Source organism: Gekko japonicus, unplaced genomic scaffold (genome assembly GCF_001447785.1).
Source record: "Gekko japonicus isolate JY-2015 unplaced genomic scaffold, Gekko_japonicus_V1.1 scaffold1848, whole genome shotgun sequence".
Classification (NCBI taxonomy): domain Eukaryota; kingdom Metazoa; phylum Chordata; class Lepidosauria; order Squamata; family Gekkonidae; genus Gekko; species Gekko japonicus.
In genome coordinates, this window is record NW_015176029.1 from 128,278 (window position 1) to 154,332 (window position 26,055).

The 26,055-nt window shown below is 45.7% G+C and overlaps 1 protein-coding gene across 1 annotated transcript in view; it reads left to right on the forward strand.

Moving 5' to 3' along the window:
• Window positions 1–26,055, forward strand: part of IGF2 (insulin like growth factor 2) — a 26,962-nt gene extending 907 nt beyond the window's left edge. Inside the window, exons 2-4 of the mRNA XM_015426614.1 lie at window positions 13,192–13,354; window positions 23,288–23,454; window positions 25,104–26,055. Of these exons, the coding sequence (XP_015282100.1) occupies window positions 13,192–13,354; window positions 23,288–23,454; window positions 25,104–25,343 (570 nt within the window). The 3' untranslated portion in view covers window positions 25,344–26,055. The remainder of the gene's footprint in view (window positions 1–13,191; window positions 13,355–23,287; window positions 23,455–25,103) is intronic.

Consider the following 26,055-nt stretch of genomic DNA (forward strand, 5'->3'; position numbering starts at 1 on the left):
CCCCCAATATCTCGTCCCTTCCTCGATCTCTTTACTCTTTTCCTCCAGTGCGTGCAGACATCAGGTTTTCGGAACAGGGAAACTAACCCCCCCCCCTTTCTGCAATGCTCGTATTTTGACGCTAGAGGGACCCCAAGGGATGGGTCAGAATTTATCGTGGTTTTATTATTATTATTATTATTCAGGTGGGTAGCCGTGTTGGTCTAAAGCGGCAGAACAAAAGTGTGTGTCCAGTGGCACCTTTAAAACCACGGGAGGGTATACCTAAAAGGTGCCAATGGACTCAAACTTTGTTCTTTCTTTTTTGGACTTCATGTAAGGATGGGGCTCCGGCAGCCTCTGCAGGTTAGAACAGTCAGAATGCTTCTAAGAGTTGTAGGAACTTGTGGCAGATGTGCTGCTGCATCTGTTGATGATACCCAGAGGCTTGGAAGGGGAGCAATTTCAGGGCGAAGGAGTTTGTATGCCCAGAGGCGTGATGCATGGCATAAAGAGTACGATTCTCACTCCGCGCGGTTCCTTGAGTTTTATGAATGGAGAGGTGGTGGTTGGCCAGAAATTGCAGATTGTTGAATGCCTTTTCCTTCTAAAGTGTGTTTTACTGCAGTGTGTCAGGGTTGTTGTTGTTTTTTGTTCGGGGGGGGGAAATGCCCCGGGGTAGTCTTATATTTCAATGGTCAGTATCAAATAGTCTGAATATTAGCTGCCGATTTACGGAACAGCCTGCAGGGTATTCGTCCGGCTGAACCAGGCTTAAGTCCAGCTTGCTAGCTGGACTGCATCTCTGTGGGTAAGGACATGCAAGGTCATGTACTGGATGGGACTGACTTTTTTTATGATCGAGTTGTTTGGCCTGCTTTCCTCAAGATGCTAAGGGGAAACTTCTGAAGACTTGTGCATTTTGTGTGAAGAACACACAGTTCCTCAGCTCTGGCGGTTATTAAATTCACTTCTTAAAAAAAAAAACCCAAAAAAACACTGCAGCATGTTAGGTCCCGGAGGAATGAAAACTTAGAGAAGGAAGGGGAAAAACAGGGATGTGGAGCCAAAAACACAGAGAGAGAGTTAACAGTTGGCACTGGGCCTTCTACTTTGTATGGATTTTTTTTTATTATTTTCCCCTCTTTTCTTCTCTTCCAACTGCTTTCCCCTAGAGTAATTGTTTTGAGAAACTTGGAAAGGTTTTAGCACTCTGCTGAGCAGGAGGGATTTGGGGCGCATGAGGAAACTGTAGTCTAACATAACTGTACCAGCAGATGTGTCTGAACTGCTTTCAGCCAGTAGTACATTAACAAGATTTCTAATCTGTGTGGCTCAGAATGCTGAGTGAGAAAGAGAGAAAGAAAGAGAGAGAGAGAAAGAAAGGTTTGCATGGGTGGCTTTACGTGAGACACTTGCGGGGGGTGCTTTGAGTCTGGCACATCACTCTGCACTAATGCATATGGTTATTTACAACCTGGTATACTACTTCACAGGCACTAGCACTCCTGGTTGGCTTTTTAAAAAAAGATTTCAGTCGTGCGTGCATTGAGTCGGGTTGCAGTGAGGAAGGGCTACCCTAAACAGTCGACAAAGATCATGATTTAGAGAATCTCATGTCTGGCAGAACTTATTGCAGCTTTCCCAGTGTTTCCCTTCGAAGTGAAAAGCTTGTTGTTACCCATGGTCTACACAGAAGACCAGTGACTCGAATGGCTCCTTTTAACTAGTTGGGTGTTCCACAGCAGTCCATTGCAGTCAATTAGACTTGTAATGTCATAAGAGAGCACTTTAGAAATCTTTTACAGTGTGAGGATCTGGGCTTTGAAACCTGTGATTGCAAGTTACTGTTTGTGGAATCGGCACGGAGAGATGCTGCCTGCTGAGAGCAGTAAAATGGTTTATGCTTTACCTTTAAGAAAAGTATTAAGAGTGGTAGCAAAGCTAGCTGGTGTGTGTTGTTTTTGTTTTGTTTTTGGTAGCAAGAGCTTTTCGGGGGGGGGGGAAACTTGCTTCATCAGTGGCATGGGAGAGACTGAGAAGGTAGTGAGACAGAATGCTTTAAAACAGGGAGAAGGCAGGAGTCTGAATCTGTATCTTAACACGGGACTGGCAGGGTAAACTGTGGGCTGAATTTACTGTACTTCCTGGCGGTGTCTTTTGGGCGCCTTGCTTGCCAGTGTGCACCGGGCACCATGGTCTCTGACTTCACTGGTGGTTTGAAAGATGCCTATTTATACTAATTTGCTTCAGATTTTGGAAACAAATGCCCAAAAAAGAAAAGAGAGAAAGAGGGCCAATAAAGAAGGACTTGCTAACTTGGACAGCTAAAATTGATTCGTCGGCTAGGTGAAAAGAGTGACTTTAAATCTCCTTCCCCTGTTTCTGCCAGATGCCGAAGAAAGTTAAGCAGGATTGTGTTTCCTTTTTTATTTAATGTAATAAATCATTTTTTTTTTCTTCTGGGCTGCACACCAACGCTCAAGCAATACTCTTATACCCTAGTGGGATGAATAAACAGGGCTTACGGCTTCTTTTCCTACCTACCTATCTGCTTTCTGTAGTTTTATTTTATGCAGCTGTTGGACTGTTTTGCTGATATAACCCTTTTGAGTGGTATAAATGCAGGCCGAGGGTCTGATGGCTTAAGACTGTATGGAGACAGGAGACAGAAAGGAAAGTGTGCAGCTAGGTGGAGCTCTCTTGTCCCACTAATCTCTTGCCTTAAAGCAAATAACTGCTTGAAAATACGTTGTTGTTGTTGTTGTTTGGGGGGAAAGAACACTAAGAGCAACAGCAGTAACTCAGCTGTCTTGGCTATAGTATACTTTGTGTGGGAGTCTTGTTTGCCAAAGGGAGGACCAGGCTTGGTTTAACTGACTGAAAGCTATGTAAACTCTCTGATTCGGTGGTGTGTCATTCAAATTTAGTTCTGAATGTTGTTGGAGGATGATCACAAGGAATGGGGAATAGCAGTTTACAGGCCTGGCCATTTAAAAATGCTACAAAAGGTATTGGGATGAATTTCCGTTAAAGGAATCATCATAGATTTTAGGATTCTGAATCGGATTCATACCGATAATTGACTTGCACATTGAAGAAGGCTTCCAGGCGATGGATATGGGTCACAGCAGCAGGCACCGTTTCAGAAGAAGCACTCCCTCATTCCTATGAGAGACGAAAATCCTTTGGAGAAGGAACCTGCTGCTCATGGGTGTGTGAAGACTTAAATAACTGACAGTTGAAAAAAAAGATATTCTGCCTAATTAATTGGGGGTCCTTTTTAATGGATTAAGAAGACTTCTAATTGACTGAGTAGACCAAAAAGTTACAGCCCGAATTACTAGCCCACAAATGTTTTTACTCGCCTGCCTATGTTATTAATAATTTGTATGATGCTGGTAGCCTGAAGTGTGTGTGTGGGGGGGGGGGACACTGTTATCCACAAAAGCTTCCATGCCTTGTTGCCTGGAGAGAATGTTCTCTCCAAACAGTCAGGAAAGTGGTTCTGCATAAACCAGAACTACATCCTCAAAACATGGCAAATCCAACTGATGACTTCTGTTCCTGGTCTACGGTTTCTAAGTGCGCAATGATTTCATAGACCGTTGGCATACTTCCAGCATACTGGAACCCAGTGTGATGAGACATGTTGCCCCGCGTTTATTGATGTCGTGAGTTTTAAGGTTGACTTTTTTGGGCTGTGATATGTGAAAAGATTCTTTCCTGTACTGGAGATGTTGTTTTTTTCCGTCTTATCAAATTATTTGCATATAGGGGCGAGTTAGACACATGCAGCAGACATTTGGGTCAAGGATCAAATATTTGCAGCGGAGAAGTAGCTTCAGGATAGGCAGGCAATGGAAAGGACCTGAACTCTTTCGCTACCTTTAACTTTCCTTCCTCCCAGCTGCTCCTCTCCTGTAGCTTCTCTGGTGGGTTTGTGAGACTGGAAATAAATCCCACTGTGTGTGGGGGGGGGGGAAGGCTGTGCATAAGCTGGTTTGGGGGATGAGGAGCCCTGTGCGCGTGTAAAGTGCTGCCAAGTCGCAGGCGACTTATGGTGACCCTGTAAGGTTTTCAAGGCAAGGGACTAATAGAAGTGGTTGACCATTGCCTGCTTCTGCATAGCAGAACTTGATGGTCTCCCATCCAAATGCTAACCAGGCCTGACCCTGCTTAGCTTCTGAGATCTGATGCGATCAGGCGAGCTTGGGCCACTGAGGTCAAGGCAAGGAGCCTCACACTATGCTTTAAATGCCACCACCTGACAGAGGGAGCTCTGCTTCGCAAAGGTTTATGCCCTGGAAATCTTGCTGCTCTGTAAGGTGCTACTGGTCTTGACTCTTACGTTTTCACTGCAGCCCACCCTCCCGAAACCACCTCACTATAGGAAATTGACACAGCAAACACTCTGACATGACTCATGCAGCTGTAATGTCTAGTTTATCCTTCAGTCTCTATGATATTAGAATACTCTGGTTTCATATTTTGGAGGAGTGGAAGACAGTGTTCCCTCTAAGCCAGTGGTGGCGAACCTACGGCACGGGGGCCAGAGGCGGCACTCAGAGCCCTCTCTGTGGGCACGCGTGCCATCGCCCCAGCCAGGCCCAGGCGATCATTAAAGTGTCGAATTCTCTGCCAAATAACTTTAAGAAAATGAAAGCATTTGGGATTGCTTTCCTTCCTTTGTTTGGATCATCTTAAGTTAATGTATGGGTTGTTTTTTCTAAAGTAAAACCTCAGTATTCAGGTTAAATTGCCATGTTGGCACTTTGCAATAAATAAGAGGGTTTGCGTCGCAGTTTGGGCACTCGGTCTCTAAAAGGTTCGCCATCGCTGCTCTAAGCTGTGGAGTCTTGTGAGCAACAATCCTATTTTGCGAGCTACTGGCATAAAATTTGGCTACTGCATAAATTAGTTTGCTCTGGAGCCGTCCTTCCTGAGAGAAGACAAAAATGTGTGAGTCAGAACCTAAAAAACTGAGCTAGCTCTCACTAACTCAGTTTAGAGGGAACACTGGCTGGTAGAACAGTGTGCGTACAAGTGCATGCACAGGAGATAACATCCAGCAAAGAGTAATTATCTACACTTTGATGCATTACAAATCCTCTTAACAAAAGGGAATGTTAAAGGCAATTAAAAATAGCTTACACAATAATTAGTGTGGTGTTGTTGATGTAGGACTAAAAGGGCTCCTGTTTTGAAGCAGTGGGATTTGTATCTGTCGCATGCATGCCCAATAGAGAGAGAAAAACCTCTCCATGTGTTAGAACCAGAGAGCTGCCTTATCCTGGCAATATAGGTGTTCCTGAGGAATAATTGTGTGAAAGTGGTCTTGGATGCATATGAAAGGATGTATCTAAGTTTCACTTCTCAGCAGTTCAAGCTTGATGGCCTATGCATATGTTGGCACGCACAAGTACAGCAAATCAATAATGTAGATCTTTCTAATACAGCCAGGTAGTGACACACCTGTCCTCTTTGATGCTGTGTCCTGACCAGACTAGTAATGTGTAATTCCAGCTTTTCCTCCTACCCATTTAACAACCATGTCTTCAACGTGGCTCTTTGGCAAATGGAGTCAGAGTGGGGTAGAGCCCTTAAGGTCATAAGTCATGCTGTTACTGGCAATGTTCCGTCTAAGCTGTGGAGTCTTGTGAGCAAAAATTCTACTTTGTGAGCTCCTGGTATTAAAGTTGTGAGCGAGCGATTTGGCTGCTGCACAAATTAGTTTGTTCTGGAGCCGTCCTTCCTGAGCTAAGACAAAAATGTGTGAGCCGGAGGCTAAAAAACGATAAGCTAGCTCACACTAGCTCAGCTTAGAGGGAACACTGGTTACTGGTAGTAGTCTATATGACAACACTGTCGGTCAAGCCTTCTACTACGCCTCTGTTATCGGTCCCCTGCCGCATTGTCTACAGTCTGCTGTGGAGTAAACTGAAAGATGCAAGACTGTTTTGATTGTTTGCAGAAGATTGAGGTAGGGATGGGAAACGGCATAGAAGAGTTCAGCACTGGCTCATAAACAAACATCCCCCCCCCCCCGCTGCTCTATGCCTGATTGCTTACTGATTTTGGGACTGGTGAGAGAGAGCGAGGAGGAAAACCCAAGGTGAACATCACCACCGCTGAAAAGCCAGCGTTAAGAAGTGAGAGGAGATCATCCATATTATCCAAGCTATGCGTTGGAATATGCAGACGTCCATTTAGGTGTTGGATTAAGTCTCGTCATCTTAGACAATGTAAGGTGTTTGCTGTTCAGTTGCACAGTCGAGTCCGACTCTTCACGACCCCACGGACCAGCTCCCGCCAGGCCCTCCCGTCTTCCGCCGATTAATATATTGTTTCTAGTCATTTTTTTAATGTTGTTCAATGGATTATGACGATCTCGGTTTTGACGTAAGCCGCCCTGAGTCTAACAAGTTGACTGTAATAACAAATAAAAAAGTTAACAGCACAAGTGCCATCTCCCCTTGTGCAGCATTTTATGACGGGGCGTTTAAAAACTGACATTCCTATCAGAATCTGTCAATACAATAATGTAAATGTGCCTTGTTTGTTCCCTCATCCAGGGCTCTACTGGTAGCAGGAGCTCCTTTGCATATTAGGCCACACACCCCTAATGTAGCCAATCCTCCAAGAGCTTACAGAGCTCTTCTTACTGGGGCTACCGTAAGCTCTTGGAGGATTGGCTACCCTAGGGCTGTGTGGCCTAATATGCAAAGGAGCTCCTGCTACAAGTAGAGCCCTGCGTCATGTCCCAAAGGGGAGGGAAATGGATTGGCATTGCATGGAGGGTAAGGGAAAACATGCCCTGGCCTGGATGGTCCAGGCTAGTCAGATCTTGTCAGATCTTGGAAGCTAAGCAGGGTTGGCCCCGGTTAGTGCTTAGATGGGTGACCACCAGGGAAGCTGAGGGGTTGCTCCACAGAGGCGGGCAATGGCAAAATCAATATTTTTATGCCCAATGAGAACAGCTCTTGTAAAACGTAAAAAACTAATCTTAGCGGTACTAACCTCATGAAGCCTCTTTAACAGGTAGTTTTTAGCAAGGCACACTTCAACATTGTTGTAGTGTATCAAGTCCCGACAAATCCAGACATGTCCAGGGACAACCGTGAGCATCACTCCTAGAGACAATGGACTATGAGGATCCTAGCCGCTCCAATCAGGGGGCTAGGTTCCTGGCCGAGAGTGGGGGCTAGGTTCCTCATAGTCCACTGTCTCTAGGAGCGATGCTCACGGTTGTCCCTGGACATGTCTGGACTTGTCCGGACTTGATGCACTACAGTTGTTTTTGCTACTTCTACAGTATGCAAGCGAGAAAAACGGGAGTCCTCCTATTCCCAACAGATTTCCTAAAATAATCACAAATGGCTTTACTTTTGGCCCAACTTGGCTTTCAGCAAAGATGGTTCTTTGATTAGCTGTTCATATTTTCATAAGCAGCATAGGTTTTGTGTTTTGTTTTTGCTGCTGCTGCTACCCGTCAAGATTTTAGATGCTGGATGTACAGAAAAAGCTAGAGTCCAGTATTTTAGTGTGGGAAATCAGTTACTGTGTGGTAGAATCTACAACCATAGAAGGGATCCATGGCTGTTCATTCTGAAACGCCATTGGCTTCAAGAGCAAGATAAAGATAAGAAACAAGTCTAGCAGGATTTGCTGTGAGAAGACAGAGTAGTAATGGAGGCTGGCTTTTATTTTGGGATGCGATTCTTCCCATCCACCCCTTCCATTGCACAATATGGAGGTCAGCTAGGATTTCTCATGTGTAGTTATCTTTCAGAGCTATGTCAAGAGACTGTTGTTTAACTTGGATTTGCACTGTGTGTGTGTGTTTGCATTTTGGACAGGAAAAGCTTGTAAGTGCCACATCATCCACTGTTGCAGTGATCCTGCTGCACGGTGCTGGGGAGAGAATTTTTTAGGACAGGGCAGGGAAATAAACCTTATCAGGGTTTTTTTCCTCCCCAAGAATTTGTGAGCAGACAGATAAATTCCCAGATCTGAGGCCTCCTGGGAAAAGGAATTGTTTGCTGAGAGTTTGTCAAACATAAAAATTAAGCAATCCTCTGTGATAAATTTACTGTTACCAGGGTCGATGACAAAGTGGTTAAACTAGCTATCTGAGGCTCACCTATTATGCAGAAGATAAATGGGGGAGGGGGTGGTGGCTCTTGGTTGTCCTTAAAACTCACCATCAAATGATGCAGCCTATACTCCTCTGCTGCCCTGAAAGATAAGTTGCAAATGCAGAGGTACCCTGTAATATTTTGCAACATCTTCACTAAGACTGATACGCAACAAGTAATTGGTTTTTAGCTCACTGGGATCTTTGAAGATGCTTTGTACAAGTCCCCTCCCTCCCTCCCGTCCAGATTCAGAGTAGGAGCTCTACTCACACAGACTATTGGATGTATAGGAGCAGTAGGAAAAGTGCCTGAAAAGCTTGGCTGTATTGATTCCCCATTTGCAGTGTGCCAGTTGAGCATTTATCGTCTTACACAGGACTAGGGTTGCCAAGTCCATCTTCCACCCCCAGCGGGGGACTTTGTGGGCATTCCTGGAAGGGGTGGGGCATCCCCAACGTGATGACATCATGTTTGGCACGTCTACCACCCCCCCACACACCCGGCCGTGCGCCGGATCTCCAGAAACAGCAGTTCTCTGTACTTAAAGTAGCCGGCAGCTGACGTTTCCCCTTTAAGAGAAGCTGCGTTTCCCTTTTAAGAATGAAGCTGGCTTTTCCCTGCAAGCTTGCGGAGTTCGCGGTTGGGATGAAACATGGGTTGCACACCCTTAAAGGGAGAGAGATGGGTGGCTGTGGGTGTTGGGGGTGGGGCTTCCCCTGCCAGCCATCTGGCCGGCGGCGGGTAGAACCCCCCCAAAACGGGGGACCCCTGGCAAACCGGGGGGCTTGGCAACCCTACACAGGACAGCTTCTGGGATGCTGCTGTAATCTGTTGAGTGACAGATCAAAAGCTGAATCCTGCATATAGTGACAGAAGAATGTGGCAAACACATTTTGAGCTTCTAGCCCATTTGGGCAGACTCTCCCTATGTCAACCGTGGCCCCGGGCCAGATAACGCCGGGGTGGGGGGAGACGTGGCTGTTCGCCCTGGAGCAAAATAAAGCGCGGTAGCCCGATCACACGGTCCCCCGAGTCTCCATGCTTAGGCTGTTAGCTGGCAATCACATGGCGATGCTGCAGCGTGGCAAAGAAGTGGCGCGGCGCGATCACATTAGCGTTTCGTGTGTGCGCGCATGCGCAGTTCCATGGAGCAGCACTGCTTTCAGTTTCGTGTTTGTGCGCATGCGCTTATGAAAAACATCCAGTTTGCAACAGGATGTGGACGGGCGCTGGGTGCCACGGGATACTAGCGCTCCCGCGATCAGACACCCACCTGTGCCGCGCGTTTTCCGGATACTAGTGCACTTTCCTTGGTACTTTTTAACTCCGCATCGTCGCCAGGACGCCATGGGTTGGCCACAGGTGCACTACACTTCCCAGGTGTTGCGGTGTGACTGCACCCCGAAAATACGCCCGACATTAGTGTCTTTCGCGCGGCAAAATCTCCGTGTGACCAGAGCCCATGTAATCTTTTCAGCAGGCCTTTTTGCAATAGTGATCTTGTAGGGAATTTCAAACATCACAGTTGTAAAATCAACATATTCTTTAAGAGAGGTGACAAGTATGGGGGTGGGGAGGGAGTAGTAGCAATCCTATCTGTAGTACCACAAAATGATAGTGCCCAGCTTATTCACTGGATTCATTTTTGGGAAATGCCTGGGTATTCTGCAAAATGGTTATGCCTTCCAAGATGACTGGGTTTGCCTTCATTCTGCCAAATTTGAACTTCAGAGCCTAGCTAGACAGTTTCTCCTAAGCACCATCACAGCTGAAAGGATTGTAATTGATGCTATTCATTGTTAGCTGCCTGAGGCAGTAAAACTGAGGGCATTGCCCCGCTCCCTTTAGAAGCCAAAGGATCATAATTTGATCTATCTCATCTCAGAATCTAAACCCTGACAGCTTGACTTCCTGCATTTAGGAAGACACGCAAGACAGGTTTATTCTAGAGGGCATTTGATAGAGTTTTTTGGCAGATCTGGCTGTGTTTTTAATCTGTGTGCTGTCTTTACTTTTGTTAATGTGTTTAGGCTTTTGTGCCCTTGCAGCTTATTGTCTAAGAAAATTAAGTGAGGTATAAATATTTTAAATAAACAATATTTTATGCCCAATGAGAACAGCTCTTGTAAAACGTAAAAACTAATCTATAGCAGTACTAATCTTATGAAGCCTCTTTAACAGGAAGTTTTTAGAAAGGCACACTTGAACGTTGTTTTTGCTACTTCTAAAGTATGCAAGCGAGAAAAACGGGAATCCTCCTGTTCCCAACAGATTGACTAAAATAATCACAAATGGCTTTACTTTTGGCCCAACTTGGTTGTGATCTCAACATTTACTTTCAGCAAAGATGGCTCTTTGATTAGCTGTTCATATTTTCATTAGCTGCAGAGGGTTGTGGGGTTTTTTTGCTGCTGCTGCTACCCGTCAAGATTTTAGATGCTGGATATACAGAAAAAGCTAGAGTCCAGTATTTAAATTGAATGTTCTGAAAGTGTACTTGGTTTTAAACCAAATCAGATGATTTATTTTAAGTAAGAAATCAGAATTATCCTTGGAGTGTCATCGTGTTTCCCCTGCCTTTTACAGAAAGTATTTTCTCCCCCATGTGGGACTAGTAACCACTTTAGAAAGTTAGGTTGCTTCTCCCACTGGGGACAACACATAACATAAATTACTGGAAAGCTGGTAATCCCGCACTGGTAATATGGATTAATGGATAGGAAATTGGCCTTGGACTCTGTCTGGGGTCACATTAGAAAGCTTGAGGCTATGCCAACAATAGATTACACTAGATCACTCATGGGATTCATTCCAACTCTACAAAAGGTCACCCTGTCTGCTTTGTGCTATCGTGATGACCATACGTCAGTTATCCCTTCCAGGGAATAGTAATATATTCTCTTAACCCAATCTAGATTTTCAAAATCAAGACCTTAACAACAAAATAATTCCTTCCATACAAACTCTCCCTTCCCTTTCAGACTGCTTTCCCCCCAAAAAAAAACATGCTTTTAACGATTCTTTATAGTTATAACAATGCTGATTAAAACAATTGTCCAAAACCATTCTGTAGGAATCCATCACAGCTGACAGGGTTGTAATTGATGCTAGTTGTTGTTGTCCCGAGGCAGGGAGGCTAAGGACACTTAGCCTCCCTGCCTCTGCTCTCCCTCCCCTTTAGAAGCCAAAAGATCATAATTTGGTCTGTCTACCTTGACAACTTCATATACATGCTTGTGTGCAGGGGTCTTTTTGTAGAAAAAGAGCTGCAGGAGCTCATTAGCATACGGTATGCTAATGACGTACTAGGCTATTAGCATAATAGCTCATTAGCATATGCAACGCCCCCTGACATCACTGGAAGTGATGTCAGAAGGGGAAGCAAAAGGGGGGGGAAGGCATCTTCAAAAGCCTCCCCTCCCCTTCCCGGGGGGGGAAGCAAAGAGAGAAGGGGTTTAAAGTTTAAACCCCTTCTCACTAGAGTTGGGCCACAGAAGGAGGAAAGGAGGAAGGAAAGAGAGCGAGAGAGTAGAGAGAAGGAACGAAGGAAGGAAACAGGGAAAGAAAGGGAAAGATAGAAAGAAAGAAAGAAAGAAAGAAAGAAAGAAAGAAAGAAAGAAAGAAAGAAAGAAAGAAAGAAAGAAAGAAAGAGGGAAAGCGAGAGAAGGAAAGAAGAAGGAAAAGAGAGGAAGGAAGGAAGGAAGAGAAAAGAAAGAGAGAAAGAAAAAGGGGAAAGAAAAGTAGGGGAAGGAAAGGAGGGAAAGAAAGAGGGCAAAGAGATGGGGGAGGGTCTCCCGGTCTCCCACCCCCCCTCACTCCCCAAATCAAGCCTCTGCCCCCCCCCGCAGATCCCTCACTTACCCCGGGAGGCGGCAGGGAGCGTCCTCTGGCCTCCTCTTTGCTCCCTGGGGCTCGTGCTGAAGGGCGGCGACCCCAAGGAGGTGGCGACGGGCCTCCTCTTCACTCCCTGGGGCTGCTGCGCTCCGACGCGAGATCGCAGGAGCACTAGTATCCCATGGCATCTGGCGCCCATCCACGTCCCGTCGCAAACTGGATGTTTTTCGTAAGCACATGCACACAAACATGAAACTGAAAGCAGTGCTGCTCTGCAGTGAAACGCTTGTGTGATCGCGCCATGCTGCTTCTTTGCCACGCTGCAGCATCGCTGTGTGATCGCCAGCTAACAGCCAAAGCACGGAGACTCGGGGGACCATGTGATTGGGCTACCGCGCTTTATTTTGCTCTGGGGCGAACAGCCACGCCTCCCCCCCACGTTATCTGGCCTGTGTGACCGGAGCCTTAGCTAGTCTGCATATGTACTTGGCAACTCTGTTTCCTTCAGTACCTTTGCTTGAACAAGTTCAGTGTCTGGTTTGGAAGTGTTACAGGATTGACCAAAAGGGATGGCAGTGGCTAACTTTGATACCTCTGCTCCTTCAGCACATGTTTTTATACTACTTGGAGCATGCAGTTTAGGCCCTATCCTATTTGTATGGACCTCAGTATGAAAAGGAATCCCCTGTCAATCTTGTCCTTAGTGCTTATTTAGTACAGCTGCCTGTGTCTTTCCATGGTGCATTTTCAAACAGGTTTGTCTTCCAATACAACTTACACTCAACTGAAACTAGCATTAAAATCAAGAAGGGTTCAGTTTCATCGCCTCCTTTCCCCCCTTGTGGATGCACTGCTTTACAGCAAACAAATGGAGGCGGGGGGGACACACATTCTCAGGACTCGCAATGCTCCCTCTAAGCTGTAGAGTCTTGTGAGCAAAAATTCTGCTTTGCGAGCTACTGGCATTAAAGTTGTGGGCGGGCGATTTGGCTGCTGTATAAATTAGCCTGCACTGGAGCCACATCCTTCCTGAGCTAAGATAAAAATGTGTGAGCCGGAGGCTAAAAAACAGTGAGCTGGCTCACACCAACTCAGCTTAGAGGGAACACTGTGCAGGAGCTGCCTTAAAAGTCACTGGTGGTATCTCAAGTCTTCTACTTTGCTCCTGTATTGTTTCATAGCTGACTGGGTAATACAGAAGGGACAGTTTCATTCTTCTTTTTATACCTATTTTTTTCAGGTGCCGAAGATGTGCACTTCGAAGCGGGTACTACTGCTGGCGCTCACCTTCTTGGCATATGTGGTGGATTCTGCCTCTGCGTACAGCCATGCGGAAACCCTCTGTGGTGGAGAGTTGGTGGACACACTGCAGTTTGTCTGTGGGGACAGAGGATTTTATTTTAGTAAGTATCTTTGGCACGTGAAAGGAAGTGAGAAGTGTTTTTCACATTATCTCAGCAGACCTCACTACAGCCCTGTAAAGTAGGCCAGTGTTATTTTAAGATGACAGGTTGAGGCTGAGCTGGTCAGTTACCAAAGGCCGCCTTGTCACCCATACTTGGGGTGAAATTTCCTGATTGTTGCTTATCCCAGGCATTATAATGCAATGTGATTAGGATGAACACATGAATTTGCCTTATACTGAATCAAACCATTGGTCCATCAAACCAGTATTGTCCAGTCAGACTGGCAGTGGCTCTCCAGGGTCTCAGACTGAGGTCTTTCACATCACCTAGTACTACCTAATCCTTACTGGAGATCAGGGGTCATTTCGTAGAAAAAGAGCTAGGGGGACTCATTAGCATCTCATTAGCATATGCCACACCCCCTGACATCAGGGGCCCGGCGGTGGACCTGCAAGGCCGGCGGGAGTGCGAGGAAGCCCCGCCAAGGCCCTCCCTGGCCCCAGGCAGGCAGGGGTGGGGAGAGGCGGGGAGGAAGCCACTTACCCTCCCTCTTCTCCTGCCTCCTCCTGGCTGAATGAGGGCTGGAAGCGGGGCGACCGGAAGCAGGGGGCAGGGCTTCGTCATGTGCCCCGCCCCCTGCACCTCACCCGGGGGAACTGCGATCCCCCGCATTCCCCCCCCCGAAATGACCTCTGCTGGAGATGCTGGGGATTGAACCTGGGACCTTCTGCATGCCAAGCAGATGCTCTACCACTGAACCATGGCGCCTCTCCTAACCTGTGCTTCTCTCTATAAAAATGATGAGAGAAGTTCTAGCGGTGGGTATCCACCAAACAATACTCTTAATCTTATTTGGCACCTAGTTATCAGGTCTTTTAAAGCACAAGCAGTGGCTCTCTGCGTTCCTTCAGGGTCGGGGACAAAGGGTGGCCATTGGGGAACAGCTATCCAGAAGGCACCTGCTTATTTGCGGAGTGCCCCAAGGAGCGGTGTGCTCCCCAATGTTATTCAGCATCTATATGCACATCCTTGCCCAGATTGCCCAGAGGTATGGTCTGGGTTGTCACCAATATGCGGATAACACCCAGCTCTATCTGTTGTTGGACGGCCAGTCAGACTCTAGTCTGGGAGATCTGGACCTGGCGTTGAAAGCCATGGCTGGTTGGCTCAGACTGAGTCGACTGAAATTGAATCTGACGAAGACAGAGGTCCTGTGCCTGAGTCGGAGCGGGCCAAGGCTAGAAATCCCTCTCACGACCTTCGATGGGATGCCACTGGTGCCAGCACTGGATGTTAGGAGTCTGGGAGTGCTCCTGGATGCCTCCTTATTGATGGAGGCCCAGGTAGCAGCCACTGCGAAGTAGAGATGTGAGGGCCAGGAAAAAACTGGAAAAAATTGGGGGGGGGGAGAGAACGTTTCCCCCCCGAAAAATTGGAAAAATTGAAAAAAGAAAAGATTATGGAACGTTTTATTTTAACATGATGAATAAAATATTTTAAGACAAGGTGTTCAAACATTTTTCAAATCATTTCTAAAAAAATATGTATGGTATCAGATTGATCTAATTTCTGTGCACTGAGGACAAGCAAGTCCTAGGTTACAAACTGAACTCTCCAATGCAAGAACAAGATGCATTTCTTCCTTTAGGAGGTGCTATTGTCACAAGAAAAGAAAAAGGTTTCGGTTTTGTTCTTGCATGTGGTGGCTATTCTGTTTGTAATAATTGTTTGGATACACTATATTTTGAATATGCTAGTTGTGATAATTTCATGCCAAGTAAAATGTCCATAGTCACATTTTATGTTCCTAAACTAACAGAATGACTTTCAGTCTGGAAAAGAAAATAAGAAGTGCTAATTTAGAATTTTTGTTCAATTTTTCCGAAAATTTCCGTTTCCCCCCGAAAAAAACCTGGTTTTTTTCCCAAGCTTCAAAATTTCCGGAAACTTTACATCTCTACTGCAAAGTCTGCCTTTTACCACCTACGGCTGATTAAGCAGTTGGTTCCCTTCCTTGAACGCAATGATCTCGCAACAGTGATCCATGCAGTGGTCACCTCGAGATTGGACTACTGTAATGGGACTGCCCTTGTCCCAAATCCGGAAGCTGTAGCTGGTGCAGAATGCAGCGGTGAGGCTGTTGTGTTTTCCTATGTGGGAACACATCCAGCCTGCCCTAAAAGCACTGGACTGGCTGCCTATAGCATACTGGATTCGGTTCAAGGTGCTGGTTCTTACCTTTAAAGCCCTATATGGTCAGGGACCTACTTACCTAAGAGACTGCCTTTCCCCATACGTTCCCCAGAGAGCACTAAGACCGGGATCCCAAAACCGTCTGGCTCTCCCAGGCCCTAAAGAAGCCAGGCTAACTGTGACGAAGGCCAGGGCCTTTTCTATGGTGGCCCCTTACTGGTGGAATGAGCTCCCGGATGACATCAGGGCCCTGCGTGGCCTTTTACAGTTCCCCAGGGCCTGTAAGATGGAGCTCTTCCACCAGGCTTTCGATTAGGGTACTACCTTTTTATATCGTGGCCCTGGCCCCAGCATCAGCACTAATGTAACAACTAACAGCCTGACAAGAACCCCGATTATGATGGTAGTTGACCAACTGGATGTTGAGATGATGAAGAAGAAGAGATTGGATTTATACCCCGCCCTTCACTACCCAAGGGAGTCTCAGAGCGCCTTACAAATCCTTTCTATTCCCCTCCCCACAACAGACACCCTGTGAGGTAGAAGAAGAAGAAGAGATTGGATTTATACCTTGCCCTTCACTACCCAAAGGTGTCTCAGAGTTGTTTACAAACTACTTTCCCTTCCCCTCCCCACAACAGACACCCTGTGAGGTAGGCAGGGCTGAGAGAGCTCTGACAGAAACTGCTCTTTTTCCAAGAACAGCTCTTGTCAGAACTACGGCTTGCCCAAGGCCATCCAGCCAGGTGCAAGTGGAGGAGTGGGGAATCCAACCCGGTTCTCCCAGATTAGAGTCCACGCACTTCACCACGACACCAAACTGGCTCTCCAGATGTTCTCTGGATGAGAGAACATCGCCATCTTTTATTAATATTTATGTTCCTTAAAACCTAAATTTTATATGATGTGGTTTTAATCTAACTTCTGTGTCTTAACGTATCTTCTTGTTTTAATATTTATGTCTGTTCTGTAAGCCGCCCTGAGCCTGCCACGGCAGGGAGGGTGAGAAACAAATTACACAAATAAAATAATAATAAAACCAGAGAGCAAATTGAATTTTGAAACACTACTTTCTAAATTGCAGTGTGTAATCTTGAATAAATCGAATACCAGCCTTGGGGGGGAAAAACACCAAACTCGTTGAGCTCTGTTTTAAGTTTAATAGTTGCATTCAGTGTTCCCTCTAAGCTGAGTTAGTGTGAGCTAGCTCACAGTTTTTTAGCCTCCAGCTCACACATTTTTGTCTTAGGAAGAATGGCTCCAGAGCAAACTAATTTATGCTGTAGCCAAATTGCGCTCTCTCAACTTTAATGCCAGTTGCTCACAAACAGGGGTCAATTCGGGGATCGTGAGGGATCGTCGTTCCCCCGGGTGAGGTGCGGGGGCGGGACACACGACGAAGCCCCACCCCCTGCTTCCAGTCAGGGTAAAATGGCGATTTGACGCACCCTGTAAGTGCTCAGGGTGGACGGGTGTTCCTTACAGCAGTTTGGACTGTATTTTGGTCCAACGTAGCTTCCCCCAGGCAGGGGGAATGACTGGCAGGCATCAAGACCCAAGAGAGAGTTGAGATTGGTGTGATCATGTCATGGAGGAGGCTTGTATTACACTTTGATCCCCTCTCCCGAAGCGGGCGAGCGCATTCAGGGGGTGTGGCCTTATGACACACTTCTGGTGATGTCAGGGGGTGTGGCATATGCTAATGAGTTATGCTAATGAGTTCCCCTAGCTCTTTTTCTATGAAACGACCCCTGCTCACAAAGTGAATTTTTGCTCACAGGAATCTACAGCTTAGAGGACGCATTGGTTGCATTAGGTTTCTTCTTTGACCATGTCGCTTAGAAGCATATCTAAAAAGAACCCTGTGTAGATCTAAACTGTTGGCATCTTTGACTGCTTCGTGTTCCTTCAAAATTTTATGGAGTGTCATGTTGTATCATATCAGTGTTAGCACAATGCGCACACATGATATATTTAAAAATAGACACAAATTAACCTAGTTCAACCAGCCAGTTTCCATTTTGGACACAATAACCTGGAAGTGCAGCTACATTTCTTTAGCCCCACATCTCAAAACAGAGAGGGAGAATGTTTGTCGGTACTGCTTTTCTCTTCTTTCACTACCAAACTTCAGTTACCTGTTTATAACAGACCTGGAATGGGGGGGGGGAGTGTTTATTTGACAAATGTTCGCTCTCATCTCGGGAATTCACTGAGCCACATTGTCTTGCTTTGTTCTCCTTACTGATGAAGAACTAAGGAGATATATTATTTATATCAGGGCTCTTTTTGTAGAAAAAGCCCAGCAGGAACTCATTAGCATAATAGGCCACACCCAACAGCAGGAACTCATTAGCATATTGGGCCACACCCCTGACAGCACAGCTCATTAGCACATTAGGCTGCACCCCTACGTTACCAGAAGTGTGGTCATCCAGCCACACCCACCTTTTTCTTGTTATTCTGTTTACCTTGTTTGTTGTCAAAACCCAGGGCTCTTTTGTAGCAGGAGCTCCTTTGCATGTTAGGCCACACACCCCTAATGTAGCCAATCCTAATGAGTTTCTGCTGCTGAGTGTGGCCTATTGTGCTAATGAGTTCCTGCTGGGTGTGGCCAGCTTGGGAGCCAGCCGGAATTCCGTTCCTGTGCGTTCCTGCCCAAAAATAGCCCTGAATTAATTTTCTATCTCTTCTGACCCCGCTAAGAGCTTGGGGGGCAATGTATAAAGATCCCTGCAAGGTAGTGGGTGGCCCCAGGTCACCTGTTGAAATTCATGGCAAAGTGGAGGTTTTTGAACCCTGGTCTCAGTCGTAGTCCAGCTACTACAACGTGGGAAACGGTCCCATTTATCCAGTGTCTATCTTCGAAGTGATACTGAAATCTGATGTTCTGTTTAGTAAACCCTCACATTGAAAAGGGGATGTGGAATGATATAGTGTAGCCCAGACTCAGAAGCTAAGCGGGGTCGGTACGTGAATGGGAGACCACCAATGAACACTTTGCAGAGGCCAGTGGCAACCCCTGTGGCTTGATGGCGCTCTGCGCACACGCGTTCACACACCTGCTTGCTTTACGTATTTGATACAAAAGTATTTCATCTCCAAGATGTGGTGTGCTGCCTCTGTGCTTCTAATAATTCCTGCATTAATTTGGTATTGGGAAGGACAGCAGGAAGGGTTAAAAAATTCTCCGTGGATGCAAGGAGGGCACATTTACCTTTAGCATTGCATTTTAAAAGAACTGAAGGTAGTAGTTAATTTCCAAAGAGATGAACTTGGACTGAGCCTTTCCAAAAGCTGAACTCTCTCTGATCTGAAGACCTTGGCCCCTAATCCTAATGAGCAGTGGTTACTCAGTAGTGAGGAAACGTGTTCAGCATAAGCAAACCTGTCTCCAGTTGCTTCATCTTCAAGGGGTGAGAGCTGGGAATGAAAATCTCCAGCCCGCACCCCCCAAAAAAAAACACGATCATGCTAGTACCAAAGCCACTAGCTCACTGACAACTTCATAACACATTATCATATCCATAACCAGGGATCATTTCCTGCAGGAGCACACAGGAGCGGAGTTCCGGCAGTAAAGAGCCCAGGGGGCGGGCACATGCAACAAGCCCCACCCCCTGCTCCCAGCAGCCCTCAGTCAGAGCAAGAAGCAGCCAGGTAAATTGCAGAGCCCCCCCCCCCCCCGGCCCAAAACAATCCAGTGGCACCTTTAAGACCAAATTTTATTCAGGTACAAGCTCTCCCTCCTCTGTGAGGACAGATCTGCATGCCCCCCCCAATAGCTAGCAATCCAAAACAGTCCAGTGGCGCCTGAGCGGTGGGTGTTTCCTTCCGACACACTTCTGGTGATGTCAGGGGGTGTGGCATATGCAAATAGGTTATGCTAATGAGTTATGCTAATGAACTCCTGCACCTCTTTTTCTAAGAAATGACCCCTGTCCATGACCATCAGACCTGATACCTTTTTCATGTAGACAGTTGAATGTTTCTCCTTCTGAAAAGGGTCCTCCTAGGCCAGTGATGGCGAACCTTTTAGAGACCAAGTCCCCAAACTGCAACCCAGAATCCACTTATTTATCGGAAAGTGCCAACACGGCAATTTAACCTGAATACTGAGGTTTTACTTTAGAAAAAACAACTCATACATTAACTTAGGATGATCCAAACAAAGTAAGGAAAGCAATCCCAAATGCTTTCATTTACTTAAAATTATTTGGCAGAGAATTCGACACTTTAATGATGGTCTGGACCTGGCTGGGGTGATGGCACGCGTGCCCACAGAGAGGGCTCTGAGTGCCACCTCTGGCACCCGTGCCATAGGTTCGCCACCACAGTCTTGTGCCCTTTAAATTCCAGTTATGACCAATACCATCAAAGGTCAGGACCCTAGCTTGAAGCAATTCATCATAGTGCCATTGAAATCAGACTAACAGCTCAGCTCTTGAAAGTTTGTTATTTTTAATAATAATAATTTAGTTTAATAATAATAATTTAATAATTATATTAATAATAATATATATTGGGGCAAGGGGATCTGGTGGCAGTACTGAAGAGAGATGAAATGACCCCTGTAGAGGAGCTTTTAATGAACAACAAAGCCAATTAATGTTTGTCCTACGCCACTTTTATAACAATGGCCACTTGAACCAGTGCGAAAGGATTGAGAGAAATGTTGCAGAAGCATCATCTTCTGTTGCTTTTACGCTCATCACCATGGGCATGAACTACAGGAAGGAGTCGGGTGCCGAGCCAATGAGGAATACATTATTCCAGATCAGAGGGGGCTAAGCTCTTTTTAAAAAATGGGCAAAAAATATTGTATCTGCCTGTGTCTTCCTAGACGAGGAAGAGATGATGGATTTGATGGGGAGGGGGAGAAAGAGGCATCTGACTTATTTGTAAACAGCTCCTGTTTCTTCCTTTCCAACAGCTGATAAGAATTTAGCTCTTTCCAGCCACTTATGCTGACAAAGCACATTCTCTCTCTGCATCCCTCAGAATAATACTAGGAAAAAGAAAGGGGGGGGGGAAGAGAAGCTATTTTGGGGGAGGGGTTTGGAACAATGGCTGCTGCTGCCCAGCTCTCTGACAAAGGCCTTCTTGTTGGTGCCCACATTCCTCTGACAGGGGGAAAGCGGATTGTTTACACCCAAAGTCTTCTTCCGCTTGGATTAGTGCTTGATTGATCAGACAGAAGCGGTGGCTAAGGGGTGTGTGAGGGAAGGGGGCACAGGCTTTGGAGTCGTTTGCAATTATTCGGAAGTGTGTCACAAATTTCCCTCTACGCTACAGACATCCACCCGCCACCCCACTTCCTCAATACCCACATGGGTATTTGCAGTACTGAGTAACCTTGGGCAACATTATGAAAAGGCTGTTTGCAGTTCCTGTTTGGGGGGTGGGGAGCGCCAATTGAAAGAGGAACGGTTCAAGAATCTGTGTCTAGCTGCTGTGTCCACATACTGTGTCCTTTGCTCTAGACACAGAACGCAGGTGCTGGATATGCTGGTGAACATGACCCTGTTCCTTCTCTTGAGAGGAAGTTCAGAAGACAGAGAAGGGGTCAAATGAAGGTGGCTGATATAGTTTTATTTCTGAAAGTGAGCCTGGCTGATATCGTCTGGACAGGAGGTGATGTCCAGAGATCCCGCATGTACCATTCCATGAGCAAAGAATCTCTTAATGTCGATTGAAATAAGCTAAAATGGGAAGACAGTGTATAAAATCTGCAAAGGAGATGACCTGTGCTCTTCTGAGAGTCTTTCAGATCTCCCCTCAGCCAGGTGCTCTTAGGTCAGTGTCCAGTCTGTGATATGGGAATAATAATACCATACAGGGCTGCCAAAGGAACTACTGAGAGTTCGAATGCTTACGAGTACTATTAAAATGTTAAGCATTATTGGGGGGGGGTGTGCCAACTAGTCTGCCTTCTGTAGTAGCATTTTCCTTAGTTAAACAGCACGCTACCACATTTCTCTATGCGTCACAGGCTAAATTCTTAGGAATATCCCCATCTTGACATGAATTCGCGAACTAATTGCGTATTTTTATAACCTCAAATTGTTCTTCAGCCACTGTTTCCAGAGGTAACTTTTGTGGTGGAATACTTCTAGTTGTTGTTGTTGTTTTCCTGAGAACATCTCTGATGGAAGGCTGATTTTGATTTTGGACCCCAGCAAACCCGTGTCCACTTGTGTAATTTGAAATATGTGGTACCAGTCTTGAAAGGAAAACAGATGATGGTGACTAACCTAGAAAAGTATAATTCTGGTAGGGTTGCCAAGTCCTTACCTGTTGCAGAGCAGGGGAGTCCAGTCTCGTTCCGGGAGTCTATGTGTGCGTGCACCGCAATTACGTCACCCGTAAGTGACAAAATTACGTCGGGCATGTTGGGGGCGGGGCCACAATCATCTGAGGGAAAACCATAGAGTTTTCCCTCGGATGATTGTGGCCCCGCCCTCACCGTGCCCGACGTGATTGTGTCACTTCCGGGTGATGTGCTGATGCTGGGCATGTCACATGCTTTGGGGGTGGGGTTTCCCCCGGGGCCTGATCCACCGGCGGCGGGTAACGGGCCTCTCAGGTGGGGGTTTCCCCGCCCCCCAGGGGGACTTGGCAAGCCTAAATTCAGGTGGGGTAGCCATGTTGGTCTGAAGCAGCTGAACAAACTTTGAGTCCAGTGGCACCTTTAAGGCTAACAAAGATTTATTCAAAGTGTAAGCTTTTGTGTGCAAAGATGTGTGCTTTGCACGTGAAAGCTTATACTCTGGATAAAACTTTGTTGGTCTTAAAGGTGCCACTGGACTGAAACTTTGTTGTAGAAAAGTATAGTCATTTCAGGGAGGGAAGGTAGAAATATCCATAACAGAAGACATACACAGGGGTTTCTTAAATTTTTCCAAGGTTTTATCTAGCAGTCATTCTTGGAATAAGTATGGTTGTGCAGTCTTAACTCCAAAGCTTTGTTAATCATCTTCTGTCAATATTGAGGGTACTTGTGTCTGAAGTGTTGTGCACAGGCTTAGTTTTTCCTCTGCCAGCACCACATGTAATCTTCTCAAGGGAGCAGGATAACATGACAGACCCTGAGAAGAGTTTATAAAAGAATGCAAATATATCCAACAGTGATTGTGCCTTAAGTAGTAACAGAATAAGTGTATGACATTGTAAAAATTTATCAGTCGGTTGACAAGCTACATATTTCAGTAGAGCTCATTACTAATATTTTGGAGTTAAACACATTAAAATGAAAGTCTATTTGCATGTAATAATTTGTATTTGGCAGTCTAGTCCTGCACGTAGCAAGCAAGTGGTGCAGGCTTGGTTTAGAATATTCAGTTTTGCCCCCCACCCCACACACTACTTTATAAAACATTATTACAATTCTTTATGCATTTCCCCTAAATGCAGAATCCCCTTAGAAATATTTTATCTGTGAGCTTTATTTACTTAGCTGTAAAATTTCCTTGGGCATTCACATCAATGCTGAACTTCTGAGCTATTTTTTTCATGAAAGTATATATATTCTATCATGAGTCAAAGAAGTAATAAAGTTACTCTGGGGGGGGGAAATCAAACATTAATACTACTTGTGGAATTTTCAAAAAAAGTTGATGTGAACCTGTTGAATGGGCCAAATAGCAACAACATATTGATAGTAAAATATGATTCCTGTAGAAATATGCAATCAGCTGAGTCCCGAGCTTTTTTCCTAACATGACTGTACCATTATAGGTCGGCCGGTGGGCAGAAACAGAGGCCGGCTCAACCGTGGTATAGTGGAGGAATGCTGTTTCCGGAGCTGCGATCTTAATCTCTTGGAAACTTACTGTGCAAAATCTGTCAAATCGGAGCGGGACCTCTCATCATCTTCTCTTGTAGTCTTACCAGCACTAAACAAGGTAAGATGGTATCTAAGTAATAGGATGCATTTTGAAAAACAGAATGCCGTGAGACAACAGGACCCTTATCGCCAATATCTGCTGCATTTGCAGTTATTACAACAAACAAGACCACGGTGTAATGTAACCAACAAAACAATAAATCACCGTGTATGAATACACAATATAAGCAGATATTTATATATAATGCTTTTAGAATTCAATAGTCAGCAAGATTTCAACTATAACATCTTAAATGCGATCTTAGGCTTGGCAGTACATGTGAAACATTACAGTATAGTCTCAGACAAACAACGGATTTCTAGTATAAGTCCGTTTACGAATCCTTCTTCAGGTTTGTCGTCTGTATTCTTATCTTCAATAGAATAGAGTGCTGCAAGCATTATTTCACAATGTAAATTCTTATACAGTTTTTTATACGTTATCACGTTTAATCTGGTGACTGGGGAGCTCCTATCATGCTCTCATGTGACAGAGTCTACAATGTGATATTTGGCTCAGCTTCCCTCAGACGTTATGGCTGAATACCACTTCATGAGACATGTACAGTTTTTAAATTCTCAAACCTGCATTTTAAACAAACCCTCTGGGAATTGGGATCAACGGTTCAATAGCTGAGTCTTAAAGTAAAAAGAAAGAAAAAAGAAAGAACTATTGGATAACCTCTGGCATCTCTATTGGCAGCTAGAAAGTTGAATTGGAAGTGTAGCCTGAACTCAGTGGGACTTACATCCCATGTTAAACTTAACATTGCTGGGCCTCTCCTTAATTAAGAATCTTATTTGTTGCTTGCCTTTGCTTCTGTCACAGAGTGTTAATTTGGGGAAATTAACTCTGGTCCCTGCCACACGGCAGGAAAAACATCGGCCAAAGTGCGGCAAATCAGAGCCGCACCAAAGTAGAGACGCCACGGCGGGATCCCACGGATCCCCTGAGCCGCGGCACCGTTGCTCCCCGGCACGATCAGATGCCAGGGAGGAAGCTACCGTCGGGAGGGGGAGCCTGCCGAACTGCGCATGTGTGAGCATGCGCAGTTTGGCCAGGCGCCGTGGATGCGCCGCGAAAGGACACGCCGGCGATCCCACAGCCAGCTTTGATGCGGCCTTCCCGGACGAACCACCATGGTAGGTGGTTCATTTTTGCTGCGGGGTTTCGGGTGGAAGGGCCGGATCGGGAACGGGCGCGCAATGCTTCCCAGATGTTGCAGTGGGATCGCGCCCATTTGCTGCGGCCCCGATCCGTTCCTCTCCCGGCCCAAAACCTCTCGTGTGACCGGGGCCTCTGTTCAGTTACTGAGGAAAGGATATTTTACATGTTATGCAATAGCCAATATATTTTTCTTGTCAGAAACAAGCTCACATTTTACATGTATCTGTAAAATAGCTGTATAAGAAACAGACACAATATAAAACAGTATAAGAAGACTTTGAAGTTTTCAGCAAAATTGATGACTGTTAGGTTAGCCACGAAACAAATTCGGTGGAACATATTCAAGTATGCACGAATTTTTCAGCTGTGTACCTTTGTGCTGAAGAGAATCACTTGAGTTCACAGCCAGAAGTTGGTCAGACTTTGTAGTGATGAATTAAAGTATCAGATGAAAAGTCTAACTTTATTTCTCTTCCCTTTCTCCCCCCCTTTTCCTTCAGGATCCTTTTCAAAAGCCTTCTCATCCCAAGTACTCAAAGTATGACATATGGCAGAAGAAAAGCTCACAGCGCCCCCAAAGAGGGGTCCCCAACATGGTCCGTGCCCGCAGGTATCGATGGCAGACTGAAGGACTGCAAGAATCTGAGGAATCTAAGGCCCATCGTCCTTTGGTTGTCCTCCCTACCCAGAAGCCGCTTGCTGTGCAAACCACCTCAGAAACAACAAGCACCCTGAAGTGAACTGTGACAATTAGCAAAATGGATTCTTTATTTTTTTCCCAATCTTATGGGAGGCATTCCCAGACTTGGCCCCACCCTTTTCTCTCCCCCAAACCAAGGCAGAGTGGGGGAGGGGAAATGCCCTTTGACACCAAGGAACAACAACAAGGGGCACTGTAACACCAAACAACTGACTTAGAAAGAACAGGATTACAGTGTTGTCAGCAGCAGCATTTCTGTGGCATTGTCCTTAATTTTTTTTTAAATCTTCTATTTGTTGGTTTTTTTCTTCATTTCCTACCCAGTTTTACAGCCTTTGCTTAAAAAGGACCGTTAAGGCACTTGAACTGCTTAATATTGGGCCACTGCTTTTCAACCCATGTTCCAAACACAGAAGAACAAGAGAAGATAATGAAATTGAAAGAAGCCCAATGTGTATTTGTCTTGACAATAAACGTGAAAAGGGGGGTTAGGGACATCTGAGGGTTTTAAATTCTGGCCTCCTCTCCACCCATTTTTTAAAAAGAACCACAACCACAGTGTGTTTTGGAGGGGCAGGTTGCACGTTTTAAGAACCGGAGAGGAAATGAGGCCCACTACCTTTTTTTTGTTGTCGATTAATTACACAATTCCAAATGTATTTGCACCTTTAAAATCACCGAGGAAGTGACAGAAAGAAGAAAGTGTGAACGTAGGTTCACTTTAATGGAGGAGACGTCTGCATTGCACATTT